The sequence below is a fragment of the Lethenteron reissneri genome, chromosome 1 (genome assembly GCF_015708825.2).
Source record: "Lethenteron reissneri isolate LAM-NWPU_2019-01 chromosome 1, ASM1570882v1, whole genome shotgun sequence".
In the NCBI taxonomy this organism is placed as follows: domain Eukaryota; kingdom Metazoa; phylum Chordata; class Hyperoartia; order Petromyzontiformes; family Petromyzontidae; genus Lethenteron; species Lethenteron reissneri.
This window is the reverse complement of record NC_083779.1, coordinates 1,622,864-1,644,660: the sequence shown is the minus strand read 5'-3', so window position 1 is coordinate 1,644,660 and position 21,797 is coordinate 1,622,864. Positions and strand designations below refer to the sequence as shown.

The following is a 21,797-nucleotide window of genomic DNA, read 5'->3' as shown; positions in this document are numbered from 1 at the left end:
AGACAGATCAGAGAGAGATCAGAGAGAGAGATCAGAGAGAGAGATCAGAGAGAGATGAGAGAGAGAGATCAGAGAGAGGGATCAGAAACCCCCCACCCCCGCCTCTCTCACCGCACTACCACATTCACTCTGTCGTCACAATACAATATCAACAATAACTTGCTCATATCAATACCGCAATCACCCTCATGTGTACCCACATCCAAGTTAAACCACGACAGCATAGTATCGATATCCACACCCTACGCCCGATCGATCATCACGCTCCCAATTCACTCGCTCTCCGTCAACGTTGAGAGCGCACACACCCACACGTGGACACATACAAAGACAAAGATCACCCGTGTAGCCGACGCGGGCTGTTGGGGCAAGTGCTGTTCAGTGAGCACCTACAAAAATACAAAAAAGACCCCCCCCCCCCCAGTATAGTCTTAACAGACTGTAGGGGCAAGTGCTGTTAGCGAGCACCTATGAAGGCCGGCACGGCACACGAGGGGGTGGGTGGCACGGCCGCCTTTGTCTCCCCAGTGGCGATATTTACACACCGCACCAGGTACTCATTTGAGGCTGATACACACACGTACACACACACACGCGTGTCACACACGTGTCACACACGTGCACAGGGCGTGAGTCACAATGCTGCTGACACCACCCTGGCATTTGTTTTGCGATTTCACTTTTAAATGTGATCACCCGCGGCATCGAAACGAACTCGAACCCTGAACCAAGGCGGCCCTCCTTGAGGTCAGGCTTGCACCCCAACTCTCTCTCTCATGCCATCATCATTCTCATCATCACCATCATCACTATCATCATCACCATCATCACCATCATCATTATCATCACCATCATTATCATCATCACCATCATCATCACCATCATCACCATCATTATCATCACCATCATCATTAACATCATCATCACCATTATCATCATCATTATCATCACCATCATCATTATCATCACCATCATCACCATCATCATCACCATCATCATCACCATCATCACCATCATCATCATCACCACCATAACCACAATCATATAAGCAGAAATCTATGCATTTTGCTATATGAAGACAAGTCCAGATATTGTGGCCAAGGTTGTTGTATTTATTTACATAGCATCGCAATTACATTTTTAAAAATATTTTTATAGCAATATATTTGGGGGGGGGGACATATTGAGCTTATTTTATTATTTCGGGGGATGTGTCCCCCTCCTCAATATATTATAATTATTACGGCCTTGAGTCGACCAATTCAACTAACAGTGGAGGCAGGGTGCGAGCCAGCAATTAGAGGACTGCGCCTTGACCAATCTTGTTCACACGGATCTCACTCGCATCTCACTCGAAATCCGCTCTCACGTTCACAGCCGTGCATGTGACAACTATAGACAAAGATCCCCCGCATAGCCTTAGCAGACTGTCGGGGCAAGTGCTGTTAGCGAGTAGCGCCTATGAAGGCCGGCACGGCACACGAGGGGGTGGGTGGCCAGCACCACTCCCTGACTCTCATTTGAGGCTGAGTCGACCTAGGGGAGGCCCAGGACCGGTGTTGGCCGTGAGCGGGCATCGAACTCGGGCCGCCGGAGTTTGTATCACGGCGCGCTAACCGCTACACCACCACTCCCCACACAACAAAGACAAAGATCCCCCGTGTAGCCTGTAACAGGCTGTTAGGGCAAGTGCCGTTAGCGAGCACCTATAAAGGCCGGTACAGCACACGAGGGGGTGGGTGGCCAACACCACGCCCGGCCGCCTTTGTCTCCCTAGCGGCGATGTTTACACACCGCACCCGCTACTAATTTGAGCCTTAAATCCAGACACACACACGCGCGCACGCTTTAATTTGTAGGCAGAAGAACCTGCCGACAGACACGCGATGTGGCTCTCATCACAGGCCCGGCTTGTTTAGGGGCTTCTCAAGGCATCGGAGCGCTTTCTCATCAACGCCCCCTTCGTCCCAGTAAATTGTTGCTTCCCCCGGCAAATTAAAACGTCCGGTCACATCTTAAAGCATTACCACCCTCCGGTGCCTGCGGGAATTGCCATGGTCAGGCACGTGTCGACTGTGTGTGGGTGTCTGTGTGTCTGTGTGTGTCTGTGTGGGTGGGTGTGTGTCCTCACGGCAAGTGCTGTTAGCGAGCACCTATCAAGGCCGGAACGGTACACGAACGAGGGGGTTGGGTGGCCAGCACAACGCCCGACCGCCTTTGTCTCCCCAGTGGCAATGTTTACACACCGCACCAGGTACTCAATTAAGGCTGAGTCGATCTAGGGGATGCCCAGGACCGGTTCAGATAATCGTCACGGGTGTTAGCCGTGAGCGGGAATCGAACCCGGGTCGCCAGGTTCATAGCGCAGCGCGCTAACCGCTACACTCCCGCTCCCCATACAGGCTACACGGGGGATCTTTGTGCTCACGGCCAACACCGGTGACGATTATTTGAACCGGTCCTGGGCCCTTTCCCTTGGTCGATTCAGCGTCAAACGAGTCTCTGGTACGGCGTGTAAACATCGCCACTGGGGAGACAAAGGCGGCCGGGCGCGGTGGCGTTGGCCACCCACTCCCCTCGTGTGCCGTGCCGACCTTCACAGACGCTCACTAACAGCACTTGTCCCAACAGCCCGTTAAACGCTATACGGGGGATCTTTGTCTTTGTGTCAGCACCAAGCGGTCCTGGTCCTTCCCATAGGTCGACTCTTAGTGGCGCGGTGCGTAAACATCGCCACTGGGGAGACAAAGGCGCTCGGCCCGTGGTGATACTGGCCACCCACACACCCCGTCACGTGACACAGCGGCGGACTTCGTCGGTGCTGCTACTCGCTAACAGCACGTGTCCCTCTGCTACGCGTGGAGCGGGGGGGGTCTCTTTAGCTTCGGGCTGTGAACGCGAGCGGAGGAAGACGCCGCATCTTGAGTCGTTCCTCGCCGATGGACTTTGGCAGAGATGTGAAGTTTATAGCATCGCGTCGATTGAGGCGTGCGAGTCGATTGCGTCTCTGGGTTACGGGCTCGCACGAGAGTTGGACTCTAACGAGACTGGCCAGTGGCGATGATGATGATGCTGCGTTGGCAGTCGGTGCACAAGCTCTGACAATAATAAGAACAAGAACAACAATAACAACAATCACCATTGCAACCTCCTTTGCTAGTAGCAAAATATGATAATTGGTTTTTTACCCTTTTATTTGGCAACAAAACTGACACATTTTTTTTTACAAGGAGTCATGTTTGCATTGACCACAATACCTGTGGTCAGAATGCAAACAAAAAACATGACTCCTTGTAAAAAAAAGGTGTCAGTTTTGTTGCCAGATAAAAGGGTAAAAACCCAATTATCATATTTTGCTACTGGCAAAAGAGGTGCCAATGATGGCTATTTGAAAATACACATCTCCGATTGGAAGAAAGAGGCCTATGTGGTGATTGGTCGGGAGGCAAACTTTTAAAGGGATTGCAGGAATCAGAGTTGAACGAAAAAACGGGAAAAAGGAAAGGATCCGTTCGAGGGGAAAAACAGGGATTGCCTAAAGGTAAACAACAAGGACAAGAAGGTTCGAGAAAGGGGGCTGAGCGATATAAAAGGGGAGAGGAGTGGAGATGTTCGGAGGAAGTTGCAAGCTGGAAGACAAGCATGAAGCCTCGGGTCACTTATTGTGGCCGTATCCAAATAAACGTGTCTCTTCTTACTCCTCGCGAGAAGTCGTTATAGTGGTGTCAGAAGTGAGGTCTTAAATGTCGCGCCCAAGCCACCGAAAATATATGCCCACGACATTCGATGATGAAGCCAACCTGATTCAGAACGTCCCGGGAGGAGAAGAGGACTCTGCAAGCAGGGACCGTATTAGCGCATGCAGAACCTGTAATTATCGAGATGGTGGACCCAACAGAAACTGTGATAGTGGGAGTTGCTACCGATGTTCCATCAGCCAAGGATACATTTTGTAATGAGAATACTGAGCTGTCAGACACACAAAGCGGACGACTCAGAACTGCTCTTGCAATTGTCTGACGTGTTCAGCAGAGGGCAATGTGACATAGGGCGGACGAGCCTCGCTGAATATCACATCGACACAGGAGATTTCCCCCCGATTCGGCAAAAATTCGTATCGGAGGAGCCCCGTCGAAAAATCGCACGTACAGCAAGCGGTGGATGAGATGTTAGCGGCGGACATCATTTCTCCTTTCACCAGCCCTTGGGGAGTTCCCGTGGTCCTTGTGAAAAAAACAGATGGCAGTTTAAGGTTTCGTGTTGATTTCGGCCTCCTAAATGAGGTTACGTTGGCTGATGCATATCCTCTCCCGCACATTATCGACTCATTAGACGAATTGTCAGGGGCAAAATTTTTTTCTACATTTAACTTACTCTCAGGATTTTGGCAAACTCCCCTTGGACGAGGCTTCGAGGACCAAAACAGCATTTCGTACACCTCAAGGCCTGTATGAATTGAATTGCCCTCCGATGGGGTTACAATCTGCCATGGCCACATTTAGCGGGGCTACAGTGGGAGTCAGGCCTTATATATTTGGATGATGTTATCGTGTTCGGTCGCTTGTTTGATGAACAGCTACGTGCTCCAACTCAATAGCTAGGTGGTGCTGGTCGGAGATGCAACGGGCTCTATGGTGTAGTGTTTTAATGAGGGAATTCTTCTGGACTGAATGGTGGTGAGAGTCAGGCTTTAGATAGGCTTTCCTGTAGACCGAATGTCCCAACGAGCCATCAGGTTTCTTCTCGATCAAAACATCCAGGAATGGTAGCTTGCCATCATTTTCCACTTCCATGGTGAATTTTCTAGACGGGTGTCAGGAATTGGTTCAGTGGTGGCAGGCCATGTGGCCAGATGACGAACGTGTCATCTACGTATCTCTTCCACAAGGAAGGACGTTGGGTGGATGTCTGGATGGCATCTGTCTCAAATTTCTCCATGAAAACATTCGCTATCACTGGTGATAAGGAAGAACCCATTGGGGTACCCTCATTTTGTTTGTAGAATGCACCATTCCAGGTGAAGTATGTGTTGGTAAGACAGTGCCTTACCAGAGTTGGTACATCTGGATTCAGTCCTTGTTGGACCAAGTCGTCAATGATTGCAATGGTGTCAAGTACAGGTACATTGATGAACAGAGAGACTACATCGAAACTGACAAGCAAATCATCGGGAGACAGTGAGATGTCCTTGATTAGAGAAACCAAGTGAGCTGAGTTAAGTACAGCCGAGGTGGACTTGCCCGTGAAAGGAAGCAGGGTCTCAGACAGAACTACAACAAGCAGTTTTAAATCAGTTAGTTGGTCAATATGGATAATTTAAAAGTGCATAGCTCCACAGTGGCTTCCTAATATGAGAAGGAGGAACGTTCCAGACGGCCACCGCCGCTGCTTTTTCATTGCTTTCATGGCTTTATTTTGGTGATTTCGAAAAGTGTATTGGTTTAGCCATGTTTGTTTGTTGGAGTACCGAGTTAGACTGATGGCCTTAATCTAAGTTGTCTTATGGTTGTTGTTGTTTGACTTGCATCCCACTGGGATTTTTGCACACAGCGTTGTTGTACGGTGTTTTTTTCTGCAATATTTTGCTGTCTTTTCTTGGATTTTCTGTTTGCACTCAGTCACATATTCACTTTCAGATGTTTTTTTGTTCATGTTTTTGTTTGTTGCGGTTGCACCCGATTCAAGAGCCGAATGGCTCACAGGGCTCTATACCTAATACATGAACTTGAACTTGAAGACGACCACCGTAGTTTGCGTGTTGGTGGTTCGTGCTCCTCGGACGAGATCGGCAAGGCATCGTGGCTCATTTGTGGCGGGCGCTTTGCGCGCGTTGTAATGGGTGCGACCTTACGGCGGTGACATTAGCCCAGCAGACAACAATTCACACGTGGGTAAAAACAATGTTTTTTTATTGTTAGTTTAACAGATAGTCGTAGGCTTTCGCGACCAACATCATCCATAATACAGGTTTTTATGGGGGGGGGGGGGGGGGGTGAGATCGCAGAAATATAAATGTGTCGTTAAACCTGCCACCACCCGGCACAGCCAATTAGTCTGGTTTGTCACGTAAACAGAACGTGCCAATTCGTTACAAGTACAACAAATCCACAACATTTACGATCTGACTGCCACGTTTCGCCAGTAATGACAGGCGGACAGCCAGGTTTGTGGAGAAATCCTCCCGTTTAGTTTCTTAGAGGTGTAGATGTGATGACGTCACTTGTGAGCCCTTCACGTGTGAAGGTGGAGGGGATACATTAATGCGTATCAATAATTATGGGTACCCATTATTATTGTTATCTATAATAACGCGCGTGCAACGTTCATAACGGGGCGCAACGAAGGGCGGATCACTTTTCCTGCGGCTGAAAGTTATGACCTCCACCAGAAAAAATATAATTTGAAAACTCAACGTTTTCCCCCCCACCGCAGTCGCACAGAAACTGTCAAATAAATACAAAAGTAACGTCAACATTTTTATTTTTTATGACTCCAGGGCATGTCCTTCGTTTCAAACATTGAATGTTTGGCAAACAAAAAATGTAAAACGAGCGATGTGGCCCTCACGTACACAGACGAAAGCCCATCTTGCAGATTGGGGCTCACAACCTACTTGCTGTACCTCCTGGTCGGGTTCGCGATCGGGGCGGGGGGAGGGTAGTGCCAACGTAATTGTTTTTACTTGCCCGATCAGCGGCCGCTCAAGTGAAATGACAAAGGCATCAAAGTGCATTATACTCCCTGTAAACTTCCACGCCTGCCAACCAGGCCCCCTCCTGCGAACTCGCGATGAAAAATACTGCACTGCCAAATATCTCCCGAATTGCCCAAGTCGTGTCCGCGCTTGCGGTGAAATCGTAGCAGATATAACATGGAACGCGCGCCGTTATAACGCGACACGCGTACCGTTACAATGCGACACGCGTACCGTTACAATGCGACACGCGTACCGTGACAACGCGACACGTGTACCGTTATAACGCGACACGCGTACCGTTACAACGCGACACGTGTACCGTTATAACGCGACACGCGCAACGTTACAACGTGACATGCGTACCGTTATAACGCGACACGTGTACCGTTATAACGTGACACACGTACGTTATAACGCGACACGCGTACCGTTATAACGCGACACGTGTACCGTTACAACGCGACACGCGTACCGTTACAATGCGACACGCGTACCGTTACAACGCGACACGCGTACCGTTACAACGCGACACGCGTACCGTTACAACGCGACACGCGTACCGTTACAACGCGACACGCGTACCGTTACAACGCGACACGCGTACCGTTACAACGCGACACGCGTACCGTTACAACGCGACACGTGTACCGTTATAACGCGACATGCGCATCTCTACTACGAGGACTACTTTCTTTCAGCTGCACGGGCTCAGTGGCGCGTATACGGCACGCGGAATGATACAGTAACGAGACAGTAACGCGGTGGTGTTGCCACTCCCCGTTATCATCTCAGTTCTGTGTCCCGCAGCCACGCGATGGCTGCTTTTTACAGCGTAAATGCGATTCAGCAAACAAACCCCCCCCCCCCCCCCAAGGTTACTGCACCGTACTTTCGCACCGGCCCTAGTCAACAGTCGCGCTCTTTTGCCGCTGCCTTGCGTGATTCGGTCCGGGTCATCATATCGGCGTTCCGGTCGTAAAATCGGAAGTAGTAAAGAAGTGAACCTTGACCGTCACCAAACAAAACCCGAACGTCAAATTTGCGCACTGCCCCGGCGGCTGTCCGGCAACCGTGGCCGCAGTCGGCCACGGTCGTCCGCTCCCCTTGTACGATGCCCCCCCTCACCCCCCCCCAACAACAATGAGCACGAGTAGAAATAAATAGGGAACAGAATGTGATTTCTTTTATTTTCGTCGGTCATCAGCGGGTGATGACGACGACGATGACGACGACCGGCAGCCTAAATTCTTTCTTTCGCAGTCGTCATTCGACTGGAATGGTTTCTCACTTCCGTATGGTGGGGGGCTATCGAAACCTGCGGCGTTGACAATTCACGAGCCGGGTCCCGTAATCGTAGCGCATCATCTTCACTTAAAGCTTTCGTGACTGCAGGAATTCATATTCTTTGGGTCTTTCGGTAAAGGTTCAAATTAATAAGAAATAATAAATATAAAATAAAATAAACTACGACGTTTCGATCACAACACAAGCGATCGTCACCAGGGGCATCATGTCACGTTTTGCTTAAAAATGAAAACCCTCCACCAACCCGACACGGCCAACCGAAAATGGAGTTGTCGCGTCGTGGGGCCTCAATGGTGCCGCTCCGTTCGGTTTAAAATCGGCCGACCGCTGGCGGATTGTTCAAGGAGCCAAAACGCCCGAGATGACAACAGGGGTCGTGAGGTGCTGACCCAAAGGTGCCGCTGAGCGCGCCAGCGTGAAAGAGCCAGCGATGATGCAGGCGAACCGATTTGAGGAGGAGATTTAATTGGCGGTCGATCAGTCACGATTGGCAGCTGAGATTTTAGTATAAAACCGGCAAATCTATTTGTTTTGGCGTATATTTATATAAATATTTAGAATGTTTGCTGATATAAATTATCCTTATGGCGGTACCATAATAATACAAACCGGGCGAGGCAATTAAATATTCTATTTCTGGGGCACGATTTTTGCCCAGGGGTGTAGTTCACTCCGCGACTGGGGTACCACTCAATCCGACATCGGTGCCACTCCACGATGACTGCGCCGAAACCCTGAACGCTGGCGGTACGCACCGTAGCGGTGGTGCATCGTGTCCAGCTCGTCGAGATGAGTCGATTGCCGCATCGTTGACCCTCCACAGGCTAAGAATGACTGCATCACCGACATTGTGCGAGAGCCGGAGTACCGCCATAAGGTTCAAATGTTTTTATTTATATAAATAAATGTTTTCATATAAATATACGCCAAAACAAATATATAAATATAGAGCTCATATAAATAAATATTTATACATTCATATATCTGTATAAATATATATTTACATAAATATAATTATGTCAATATATTATGTATACGTTATTTTTTCCCTTGGCTCAGCTCTTCAAATACATCTCCGTGGACATTTTCTCTCGGGTTTCTTGGGTCCGGGTTCACGGCGCGAGAGACAACAACAACCACAACAATCACAACATCCACAACCACAACAACCACAACAACAACAATCACAACGACAACCAAGAAAACCACTAAGAGGCCGCTGGGTGTGGGGGGTAAGAGCGCCCCCCCCCCCCCCTCCACCGAAATCAAGAACAACATCGCAACGCTCAAATGTCTCCCACCTCCGTCTCGTCCCTGCAGCTCCCTCCTGTCCCGCCTCTACGTCTCTCGCGCCCCACGGCGTCTCTCGCGCCTCCTCCCCTCGCCTATGCACGCAGTCTCTCGCCCCGCTGCACCTCGCTACCTCTCGTCTACGGTTGGCTACGTACGGGGGGGGGGGAGGGCGGGGGGGCCGCGCGCGAAATAAGTTCAACGCATGTACGGTACGTACCATAAGTACCGTACGTACGGTATGTACGCGCGTGTACGGTACGTATCGTGCATACCGTACCGTACCAGCGTAGGTACCGTATGTACCGTACCAGCATATGGTACGTATGTACCAGCGTACGTACCGTATGTACCATACCAGCGTACGTACGGTATGTACGGTACGTACACGAATCTCTCTCTCTATCTCACCTCTCACCTAGAACCCCAAACCGCAATCGCCTTCCCGGCCGCGCCTTCGCCTCATCCCAGCACACCTGGGACGTCCACCTCGTCCGTCGCCAGAGTCTCGCGGCGGCCTCACTGGGAGTTTATACTTTACAAGGGGTGGGGATGGGGGGGGCGGGGGGGGGCCTAGGGCGAGCACCACCACCACCACGACTACAACCACCACCACCACCACCGCCACCACCACCACCACCACACCGCCAGCGGCCTCCTCTTCGCCCTTCCCGTCGAGTCTCCGCTTCGACAAGGCCACTGCCAACAGGACTCACATTCGTGCCGCGTGCCGAGGCAGCTTAAATATCCCCCCCCCTCCCCCCTTCGCAGAGTGTTCGGGCCTTAGAGCTGGGCCAGGCTGATATATTTTAGTGCAAATATTACCGTCCGCCCACGCGGCGCTATGTTTAGTTTTTTTTTTCTCTCTTTCCGCAAAACGACATCACACTCGCGAGGCCCCACAACCCCGCAGTTGAAATCACACTCGACTGGGGGCGGCGGGGCGGCAGAGTCCCGGATTCTAACGCAGGAGTTCAGCCGTGTCCACCGTGAACCTGCCTTGCAGGAAAGTGAGGCACTCAGTGATGCAGGCTCAGGGTGTCCGGCACGGCCGCCGGCGAGTCCGTCCGCAGGGGAGGGGAGCGCGACAGAGCCCCGGCGAGAGTTTGATCCGGGACCCTCAGCGGACGCGGCCATTGTTGAATCCTCCTTCGAAAGGAGACCCACGGGCGAGTCCTCGTCGCTTGAATCCGAGTCCTCGTCGGCTCGGCCGTCACCGGTCACGGACCCCCCCCCCTCTCTCTCCCGTGACCGGGGGACGAAGCCACGCCAAGACGCGGAGGCCGGTCACCGCAAATCGACGAACATTTCTCCGCACTCCGTGAAGCGAATGTCCACCGCCTTGGGCGAATCGGCCCCCTCCTGCTCCTCCTCCCCCCGCGGGCAAACGCAGCGCCCGATGGCGCGCCGCCAGAATGACGAGGGCCCGCCGTTGGCGTCCGTGGCCGGGCCTTCCCGCGCGGCGTCGCGATCGTCGCCGTCTTCATCGTGGTCGTCGTCGTAGCGGCGCCCCCCCCCCAGGTTCATGGCCGCCATGTAGCGGCCGACGCTCGTCTGCTTGCGGTCGACCGTCGCGGTCGTCGTCTCGGTGGCGGCGGGCGGCGGCCGCGACCCCGGCGTCATCGCCGTCGTCGCCGTCGTCGCCGTCGTCGTCTGAGAAAGCAGATCCGGCAGCCGCCTCGCCGCTGCCGCCGGCACCGGCACCGCCGCTCGCCAATCGGGCGTTTCGCGGTAGCTCCACTCGTGGGCGGCGTTGGTCGTGCCGGTCTGGCCTGGCGGGCGGCTGCGGTGCTTCGTGTGGGGTTTGCGGATGGTGCACACGCGCTCCAGCAGCGAGAGGAGTTGCTCGGGCTTGACCTGCCGGCGCTTCTGCTGGTCCCGATACTGCCGCTGATACTGCCGGTGCTGCCACTGCTGGAGCAGCTGCTGGTGCTGATGCTGGCGCTGGTGCTGTTGTACGTTGTGAGCGTCCATCACAGACATCGATTTAATCTGCTGGTCTTGAGAATCGACCACCGCCAGCGACGGCGGCGGCGGCAGTGGCGGTTGCGGAGGAGACACCGGTGGCTGCGTCTGATGCGGAGACTCAGGAGGCCAGTTGTCGTAGCAGCTGCAGCACCTGAAAGTTTCGCAGGGTTCAGGTTGGACTCCAGCCGAGCTCGGAGCTTCGGCGGGCGAGGAGCCGATGCCGTAGCTCCTGGAGTGAGCGTCGTCCAACGGCACGGGGGGGAAGGGCAGGAGGCCGCATATCCTGGGTTGCGACACGAGGTTCGGAGCGTTCATGGTTGCTGCGAGACAGAGGGGAGAGAGAGGAGGGAGACGTTCAAAATTTGAGGCAAGCGTGGGAAGGCGAGAAGGCCCCGGTGGATTAAACATCGATACGGAAGGTCGATCTCGAATTGCGATCGAACGTGTGGCAACACCACCACCACCACCACGAGTTGTAATCTTTTGATGCCACCGTCCGCCAAGAAATTATTCCAGAAACGAATCGAGGCAACCGTCCGACCAAGTCGTAGTCCGCGAGCACAAACTTTGCTGCCTTTGTAACACGGAGCCAGCCAATCTCCACCAGGGCCGGGTCGCCGCTCTACGGCGAGGGACTGCGTGAAGCCTCGTCGTGGTTCAGACGCTCGTGTCATCGCTCCGTCATCCGACCCGCTTCGGCATCGCGAGGACTGATTTTTGACCCGCCACCGCCACCACCACCACCACCACCGCCGCTGCCGCCACCACCACCGCCACCACCACCGCCACCACCACCACCACCACCGCCACCACCACCGCCACCACCACCCCGCAAGATTTTCTGAGCGGGGTTTGTGAGTCGCGGGAAAGTAAATAATGATTGCGAAAATGTTGCCGTTTTTGTATGCCGGTGTACCGCCAATAACGTTCATTTGACAGGTTACCGGCATTGGGCTCAAGCGAGCCGCCCTGCTGATGAAACACCGGATGTCAAAACGGGTGCCAGAGTTTTGCTTGCTTTGTCGAAACAATTCTGCCGGAACGATGATGGGCTTGCGTAAGAAACACCCTTTAATTGTTTTAACCCAGAGGGACAGATTTGCCAAAGAGGCGAGTTGTCTGCTAATGTTACGCTTCAAACTAAATGTAAGAAGAAGTATGTTACCAGGTGAGGCCCACTGAGCACGGCAGCTCTTTGTCAGAAGCCACCTGGCGATCACAAAGGAGAGCTCAACTAGATGGCCTATCATCATCGTCATCATCACGTGCACATTTATAGCAGCAGCTAAATACTTTGAATGTGTCTCTTGTATATATGGCTGAGCGCTGTCCCCTTGCGTGCGTGCGTGCGTGTGTTGTGTTGAGTTTTATCCTGCGGGGTGCTGAAGTGGTTAGCGCTGCGCTACGAACCCGGCGACCCGAGTTCGATTCCCGCACACGGCTACCAATTCCCGGTGATGATTATCTGAAACGGTCATGGGCCTCCCCTAGGTCGACTCAGCCTCAAATGAGTACATGGTATGGTTTGTAAACATCGCCACTGGGGAGACAAAGGCGGCCGGGCGTGGTACTGCACTTGCCCCAACAGTCTGCTAAGGCTATACGGGGATCTTTGTTGCCTCCGCTCTGCATCCCAAGTCTCGGTGAGACTTTCCACACAGACACGCAAGTACGTGTAGAGCGCGAAAGAAGTTCAACATACATACACACCACGGCAAATACAAAAATCCCCCGTGTAGCCTTAACAGGCTGTAGGGGCAAGTGCTGTTAGCGAGTCGCACGGCACCCTTGAAGGCTACCGGCCCTGTGGCACACGAGGGGGGTGGGTGGCCAACACCACGCCCGGCCGCCTTTGTCTCTCCCAGTGGCGATGTCGGCCCGCCGGCTTCGTAGCGCAGCGTAGCGCTAACCGCTGCGCCACCGCTCCCCCCACGACACAGCCTTTTGGGGCGAGCGCTGTTAGCGAGCCCCTATTAAGGTTGGCATGGCACAGGAAGCGCACGGGGTGTGGCGATCAACCACACCCAGCCGCCTTTTTCTCCCCCAGCGCTGGTTTAGTTTTATTTCTTTATTTTACACGCCACGCCATGTACTCGTTTAAGGCCGAGTCGACCTACGGAGAGAATCTGGGCCGGTTCCTACGCCTCTCGCCACCACCCACTGAACGTATCCCTCCGTTGACCCTCGGCGTTACCGGCATGCTGCCCCCATTGAGGCCGCACAGAAGGTTCGATCCCACTCAAACACGAACTCGGGCCCCCCACCCCCCCCCACCCCCCCCACCCCCCCCCCCCCCCCCCCCCCCCCACTTTGGTTCACGGCGCAGCGAGCGAACCCCACAGCGCCCGTCACTCCCTCCGCAAACAGAGGCAGCGACACAGACAAATACTCCCCCGTGGAGCCCTTCACGGACTGTTAGAGGCTTCGCGAAGTTCCGGTGCGAAACACGGGACGGGGGTGGGGGGAGTGATGTGGCCGGCACTGCTCCGGGCCGCCTTTGTCTCCCTCGTGGCGAGGTTTACTCGTTTGAGGGCCGAGTAGACCGTAGGGCAGGCCAAGAACCGGTTCAGGTAAACCGTGACCGCCGTTTGGCTGTGGCCGTGAGCGGCACGCGAACTCGGGTGGCCGGATGCCATAGCGCAGCTGAAGCGTTAACTATTTTTTTTTAAATAACATGTACCAGGCGAAGCCCACTGAGCTATGGAACTCTTGAATCATAAGCGAACCTGCTCATCACAAATGATAACAGCTGGACGAAGTGACCTATCGTGACGTGGACATTCATAACAGCAGCCAAAATAACTCGCAACGCACGCGGGGTGATGTCGATCATGGAGGGGAACCCCCGGAGGAGAGAGACACGCAAACTCCCAAATAGACAGCGAGCAGGCCGTCCAGGGTCGGGATCGAACCCACGACCTCCTGCATACCAGGCGAGGTAGTTAACATCTCCTAGCCACCGTGATGATGATGAGAGACAGACACCGCAAACTCCCAAATATACAACGAGCAGGCGTCCAGGGTCGGGATCAAACCCACGACCTCCTGTAGTCCAGGCGAGGTAGTTAACATCTCCTAGCCACCGTGATGATGATGAGAGAGAGACACGCAAACTCCAAATATACAGCGAGCATGCGTCCAGGGTCGGGATCAAACCCACGACCTCCTTTACACCAGGCGAAGTAGTTAAAATCTCGCCCACCTGTAACACACACACACACACGAGTAGCGATGAACACATAAGACGCCGTACCTCTATTGTTTGCGTGGTTGTCTCTCTCTCTGCCGTGAGAGTTGCCTCCAAGAGTCGAGCGGCTCACGTCGGCATCGTGACTCGTGTGGCCTCTTCGGGTCCGTTTCAGTGCCCTTAAGCGATTGGCATCACGTCAATCATTAACCACCGCCCCTCCGCCACCGTCAATAAACAATGATCGCAGGAGGTTCACACACTTGCAGGTGTACTGTACAAGCAGGTACGGTGGCCGGTGAAACATTTTAAATTCAAACAAATCAATTGAGTAGCCACAAGCTTTAAAAAAAACGGCACGGGTGAAAAAACTCGGGAGAGACAACACAAAAATACGGGGCGCAACAGATCGCGATGTGTTTATTTATTGTAATATAATCGTCGTCGTCTGGGGTTTATCATTTTGTTTCGCTCAGAGCTCTATATAACTGTGAGCAAGGGGCACTTGTAACTGTGGAGACAGTGGACAAAGACAAAGATCCCCCCCCCGTGTAGCCTTAACAGACTGTCGGGGCAAGTGCTGTTAGCGAGTAGCAGCGCCTACGAGGGGGTGGGTGGGTGGCCAGTACAGGACACACATACACACAAGGTAATGACACACACACACACACAAGGTAAAAACACACACACACACAAGGTAAAGACATACACAAGATAAAGACACACACAAGGTAAAGACACACACAAGATAAAGACACACACATCCCTTACAGATCCGAAGGGACAGGCGCTGTTAGCGAGCACCTGTTAGGGTTAGCGTGGCTTAGCAGCGGTGGTGTGGCCGATAACCAGCCCTCACCCGCCTTTGTCTCCCCCCGGTGCTGTCGGCTTCTTTCACTAACCTCAACCAGGTACTATCATTTGAGGCCGAGTCGACCTAGAGGGGGAGTCAGTCCCCGTTCGTGTTGTCCGTGCATCTGGGAATCAGAATCAAGTGCTTTTTTTTGGCACGGGTGTGGCTACTCCACGTTCCCATGGCGGGGAGGGGAGCTGATTCATCAAATGTGCACGAAGCGGTTAGCCTCATTTTAATGACCTCCGTCGGATGATGATGACGACGATGGGCTGATGTATTCTAAACCGGTTCCATGGTGTGTCACTTATGGGTGTTGTAATTGATGTGCGTATACAGCATCGGCCGAATGATGATGATGGACTGGTTTATCTTAAACCGGTTCCATGGTGTGTCACTTATGGGTGTTGTAATTGATGTGCGTATACAGCATCGGCCGAATGATGATGATGGACTGATTTATCTTAAACCGGTTCCATGGTGTGTCACTTATGGGTGTTGTAATTGATGTGCGTATACAGCGTCGGCCGAATGATGATGATGGACTGATTTATCTTAAACCGGTTCCATGGTGTGTCACTTATGGGTGTTGTAATTGTTTTGTGTATACAGCGTCGGCCGTCCAAATTGCGGATGAGATACGATGCCGCAGAATGTGGCAACCGCCACGTGTCCTGCCAACAAAAATCTGCCCCCGCGCTCTGCGATCCTTTAGTGGGAGCACCTCTTGACAATTGATTAAGCAAAGTGTGGAAGGGAAACAGCAAACGTCATAGAAACGAGTCACGGCTAATGCGCTCACTTGAGTGTAACGTATCCCATGGACACAACAGCAGGTTCATAACTGGATACAAAAAGCATCACGTTCTATATCCTTGAAATGGTAACTGATTTGCCATGCAGTCGCATGCAGTCACATCCACACACCACGACAACCCCCCACCCACAAATGTATGCGTGTTTGTTGAACTTCTTTCATGCCGTACGTAGCTAACCGTGGCTAATCGGAGGTGCGGGGGAAGAACAGCAAACTAAAGACAACAACAAGAAGCAATTCTAAATAAATGAGTTTGTCAATCAAGATCAGAGGTGGGGAACGTCCGGCCCGCGGTTCGTATGAGGCCCGCGAAATAATTTGGCGTGGCCCTGCCAAGGCAACCGCGGGCGGGACTCGAAATTCAATAAATCTAGGAGCAAACCTGGAAAAGCAGTTGCGAGTAGCAGCAACATCATCAACACCAGCTAACGTCACACGCCTCGCCAGAGAGAAGCAGTTCCAGCCATCGCATTAGGGCGAGTTAATGAAATGTTTGACCAAATATAACAGGCAAATTTTTAAGTTGATAATTTTGTATGGCCCGCGAATGATGTTATAAATATCCAAATGGCCCTTGGCAGAAAGAAGGTTCCCCACCCCTGGTCAAGATGATGATGTAAAAGTGCATCACAGCTCCCAGTGGCTTCTTGATATCGGAAGGAAGAGCGTTCCAGACTGCCGCAGAAGCGCATCTGAAAGCGAATATTGAATAAACCTTCTCATTCTAATGTAAACAAATTATTCGGTGGTGATGCTGCGTTGGCAGCGGTGCACAAACAACAACAAACTCAACAACACTTCGCTTACTTTGGCCTTAAAATGAAAACTATACAACAGGCGAGTGATAAGAGCTAACAGGGAACGGCTTGATGACATCATAAGAGACTGTTGCCAGAAAGATATGCCACCACCACTTGAGCGTGTCGGCACAAGACAGAGGAAAGTTGAGACGACGCATTACGAACTGTGCGGTGGAAACCTCTGCCCATGGATGCTGATGATGCTGATGATGATATTTTTGGTGCGTCCGTTGTGAGTACTCGGCTTGTGACTTGGTCAAGCGGTATGTGATCTGGCAAACCGTTCTCGGAATCGGTCTTGACCGCTTCAAGTCCTGAACGGACAAATTGAGACTGGGGGTTTCAACTGCTGCGCCGGGAGATGCAATTGAATATTCGCAAGGCCATCATATTTGTGATGGTCAGGTCGCGACTGAAAACGAAGCTTACGGCTCAGTGGCCCTTCACCTTCATACAATAAAAAAAATATATAGAGAATTTAGTTTAGTTTGTATTTTTTTTCGTGATTTGCATACCTTTCCAATACTTTGTACTACCATCGTGTTTTGTTGTTGTTGTTCTAACGTTCTGACCACGTGCCCTTTGCTGGGCATCTGCGAAAAAGAACTTTATAGGTCATCAGATTCCTCCAGTATAATTTGTAGTGTTTTAGTTTGTTTTCTTCCCCCGGCTAGCTATGTACGGTGCGAAAGAAGTTCAACACACATCAACTGAAAACGAATTTCTCTAGAACTGCTTTTTGTGTGTTAAGTTTGTTGTCCTTCCCCCCCCTGCCACACATCCGATTGGCACGGTTAGCTACGTACGGTGCAAACGAAGTTCAACATACACACACACATAAATACATATTCTGATGTTCTTTTTCCGGAGTTGCAAGTCCAGTGGTGCTACTGACCGCTCACGCACGGCTCGCTCTCTTCGTGTGCGAAGGGGAATTCCCTCGCACGCTCTGCGGGGAAAGCCAGTCATCCTGGTGACTACCTACTCGCTGTACTTCCTCACACGCAAAACATAAACAATAACAGACTGTTGGGGCAAGTGCTGTTAGCGAGCACCTATAAAGGCCGGTACAGCACACGAGGGGGTGGGTGGCCAACACCGTGCCTGGCTGCATTCGGTGCTGGCCACCCACTAATTTCAGGCTGAGTCAACCTAGGGGAGGCCCAAGACCGGTTCAGATAATCTTCACCGATGTTGGCCGTGAGCGAGAATCGAACTCGGGTCGCCAGGTTCGTAGCGCAGCGTAGCGCTAACCGCTACACCACCGCTCCCCACCCCACACACCCCACACAACCCCACACACACCCACACATACGCAAGCACGCACACGTGAGCCCTCTTACTCATTAACCAGGGCCCTATCCTGCAGGCGAGGGGGTTCCCAAGAGGCTCTTATTGCCACATAAATGGGCACGAACAACCTGGACAGCCTCCATAAACACGCACAAAGGTGCCAAGGGACAGAGGTGCAGCCCCTGCAATGGCCCCGCTGACGCCACTTCGAGTGGAAGGGGGCTCCCCGCTTAAGAGGCGCGCTCCAATGAGCCACCTCTCATTAAAACAAGGTGTACATGGGACCAACTCTTACACACTTTAACCCGCCACTCGCGAGGACTGCCGACCTTAGACGAACTGTGGTGAGAGCAATTCTACATTTTTTACATTTTTTATTTTTACCGGGTTAAGGCTCACTGAGCTATGCAGCTCTGTTTTCAGAAGCGACCTGGTCACAAATGGTCGCTCAACAAAGTGGCCGATGACGCGGAAATGCATAGCAGCCAAATACTCTCCCAATGCATGATGTTGATTCTAAATGTGAAGGGGGGGGGGGTGCGAAACGGAGGACCCGGAGAAAAATCCACGCGACCACGGGGAGAGAAAGACACGCAAACTCCAAATATACAGCAGCAGCAGGCGTTCACAGGGTCGGGGATTGAACCCCCGCGACCTGCCTGCCAGGCAAGGAAGATAAAACCACATCACCGTGGCACAGCCTCTTCATGCACAGGGTCGGGATTGAACGAACCTACGACCTCCTGCATACCAGGCGAGGGAGTTAACATCTCGCGCACTGGTGCCGCTGCGTGGACGGAAGCGGAAGGGATTTTAAGATAATCGCCGAATTGTTTCAATTGCCAGCCGCGCGCTGCCGGGGAGATGGAATCGAACCGAAGACTTCTGGATCGCGAAACCCATGGGTGCTGTTGGACATCGGACTGCAGCAGCAGCAGCAGCAGCATCCCTTCAATAAAGTTCAATAACGTAGACAATGAATTCCATTCATTTGGCTCTCAACTGGGTAAAGAAATAAAGGGAATTTAATTGAAATGAAATGTTATCTCAGTGCCCCCCGCCTCCGCCCCCTCCTGCTTTGTTCAATAAATAGCATTGAACTGAGCAGGTGACATAAATCAGCTTGTGTGCTGGGAGTTGGGTGAAGAGAGGTTGGGGAGGTTTGATAATTATCAAACCTCCTCAACCACCAACCTCCCCAACCACCCATCAACCAACCTACAGACCCACCAATTATCCAACCTACCTACCCACCCATCCATTAACCAATTAACCAACCTACCCACCCACCTATTAGGCAACCTACCCACCCACCCATTAACAAACATACCCAACCACCCATTAACGAACCTACCCAACCAGCCACCCATTAACCAACCTACCCAACCACCCATTAACCAACCTACCACCCCACCCATTAGCCAACCTACCCAACCACCCACCAATTATCCAACCTACCCAACCACCCAACCATTATCCAACCTCTACAACCACCCACCCATCCATCACTGTTTTTCATGTTTAGTTTGTTGTCCTTCCCGCACACCTCCAATTAGCACGGTTGGCTACGTGTGGTGCAAAATAAGTTCAACATACACACATACACTATTTACCCATAAACCAACCTCTCGACCCACCCATCCATTAACGAACCTACCCACACAACCGATTATCCAACCTCGTCTGCACCTCCAAGGTAGATTATTATATTGTTGAACCGTAAGAGGTGGCGGCAGTGGCTTGGGGGAGGCCTTCATCCAGCAGTGGATTGACCATGGCTGATGATGAGGATGACCGAGTTGCAAAAAAGTTGAACGAATCTCAAACATGAGCCCTAGTCCGGTTCGGGGAAGGAGACGGAGTTGAAAGTGAGCGAATCTCAGTCACGGGATAAAGTAGCGTGTTGAATTTCACAGCTGCAGCACTGGAACTGGAATGGTTCGCGGTGAACAGGTAAAGGGCCCCACATCGACAAGATAATGAATTTCAACGAGCTCATGAGCTCTCGTGCCTGCGTCAATCTCTGCAATGAGGCGACAAGAGAATGCGTATCAACTGCCTCTCACCTGGTGATATTGCTCTCACCTGGTTAACATCTCATAGCCACCGGGGCACCTCGGTGGCTAGGAGATGTTAACTACCTCGCCTGGTATACAGGAGGTCGTGGGTTCGATCCCGACCCTGACGCCTGCTGCTGTATATTTGGAGTTTGCGTGTCTCTCTCTGTCATCATCATCACTGTGGCTAGGATATGTTAACTACCTCGCCTTGTCTACAGGAGGTCGTGGGTTCCATCCCGACCTGGAGGCCTGCTGCTGTAAATTTGGAGTTTGCGTGTCTCTCTCTCATCATCATCACGGTGGCTAGGAGATGTTAACTACCTCGCCTGGTCTACAGGAGGTCGTGGGTTCCATCCCGACCCTGGACGCCTGCTGCTGTGTATTTGGAGTTTGCGTGTCTCTCTCTCTCATCATCATCATCACGGTGGCTAGCAGATATTAACTACCTCGCCTAGTATACAGAAAGTCGTGGGTTCGATCCCGACCCTGGACGCCTGCTGCTGTGTATTTGGAGTTTGCGTATTCTCCTCTGGGTCGCGTGGATTTTTCTCTGGGTCCTTCGGCTTATCCCTCCACATTCAGAATCAACATCACCACGCGTTGAGAGCAATTGGCTACTGCCGTATATTTCCACACGATGATGATGATGATGATAAAAGGCCACTTCGTTGGGCTATAATTTGTGAGTGTCACGTCGCTTGTCGGGCCTTACCTGGTCAAATAAACAAAAAAAAGTCGACAGTTTGTGTTTATAAAGAGCGCTGAGAGATAGTCAACGTTATTGGGCTCCACGCCTGCGGGTTCAAGGGTCGTGTAAGTACTGGCGTTAGTGTCCTGAATCTGCGTGAGCTCTCCCACCTAGGTTCAGTCGAGGACATCGAAATGAATTGCTATGAGCGAATCCCAAATTGTGGCCGTCGACCGGTTCAAAGAAGGACACGAAACCCGCGTTGAGTTCACGGGGCTCGCTCATTTAGCGAGTGACACTGCCATGAAGATAGTAACTGTGTCTCTACGGACTTTGGCCTGTTTAATCGAAGGGCACAACCATTGAATACGGATAAGAAATGGGGATTTGCATTTACTAGGCGATTAGCTTGCATGCCTGTCCCCGCAGCACCTTTAGAGATCTTTACATCTCATCTCCATGATGATTCGCATGCTCAGCTTCATGCATGTACGTTGAACTTCTTTCGCACCGTACGTAGCCCATGGCACTAATCGGAGGTGCGGGGAGGGGACAACAAACTACACACACAAAGGAGTTCTAAATAAAATAGTTTTCAATTGATATATTTGTGCATGTAGAACTTCTTTCGCGCCGTACATAGCCATCCGTGCTGATAGGAGGTGTGGGGGAAGGACAACAAACTACACACACAAAGGAAGTTATAAAGAAACGAGTTTGCAATCGAGACGATGCTTTAAAAGCGCACAGCTCCCAGTGGCTTCTTAATATCGGACGGGAGAGCGTTCCAGACGGCCGCGCGATGCGGTGTTACCGTCTTTATTTGCAGCGACCGTCAG

The 21,797-nt window shown here is 52.1% G+C and overlaps 1 protein-coding gene across 1 annotated transcript; it reads right to left on the bottom strand.

Annotated features, from left to right (window-relative positions):
• Window positions 1-9,841: 9,841 nt before the first annotated feature.
• On the bottom strand, window positions 9,842-14,613 carry LOC133353267 (uncharacterized). Its single transcript, XM_061569410.1, has 2 exons — window positions 14,514-14,613; window positions 9,842-11,580 (listed from the first exon to the last, which is right to left on the bottom strand). Exon 2 carries the CDS (start codon window positions 11,573-11,575, stop codon window positions 10,580-10,582), a length of 996 nt encoding a protein of 331 aa, XP_061425394.1. The 5' UTR covers window positions 11,576-11,580; window positions 14,514-14,613; the 3' UTR covers window positions 9,842-10,579.
• Between the last annotated feature and the right edge of the window lie 7,184 nt (window positions 14,614-21,797).

Excerpts from the sequence above, each read along its gene's own strand:
- LOC133353267 (XM_061569410.1), bottom strand. The coding sequence starts at position 11,575 with ATGAACGCTCCGAACCTCGTGTCGCAACCCAGGATATGCGGCCTCCTG.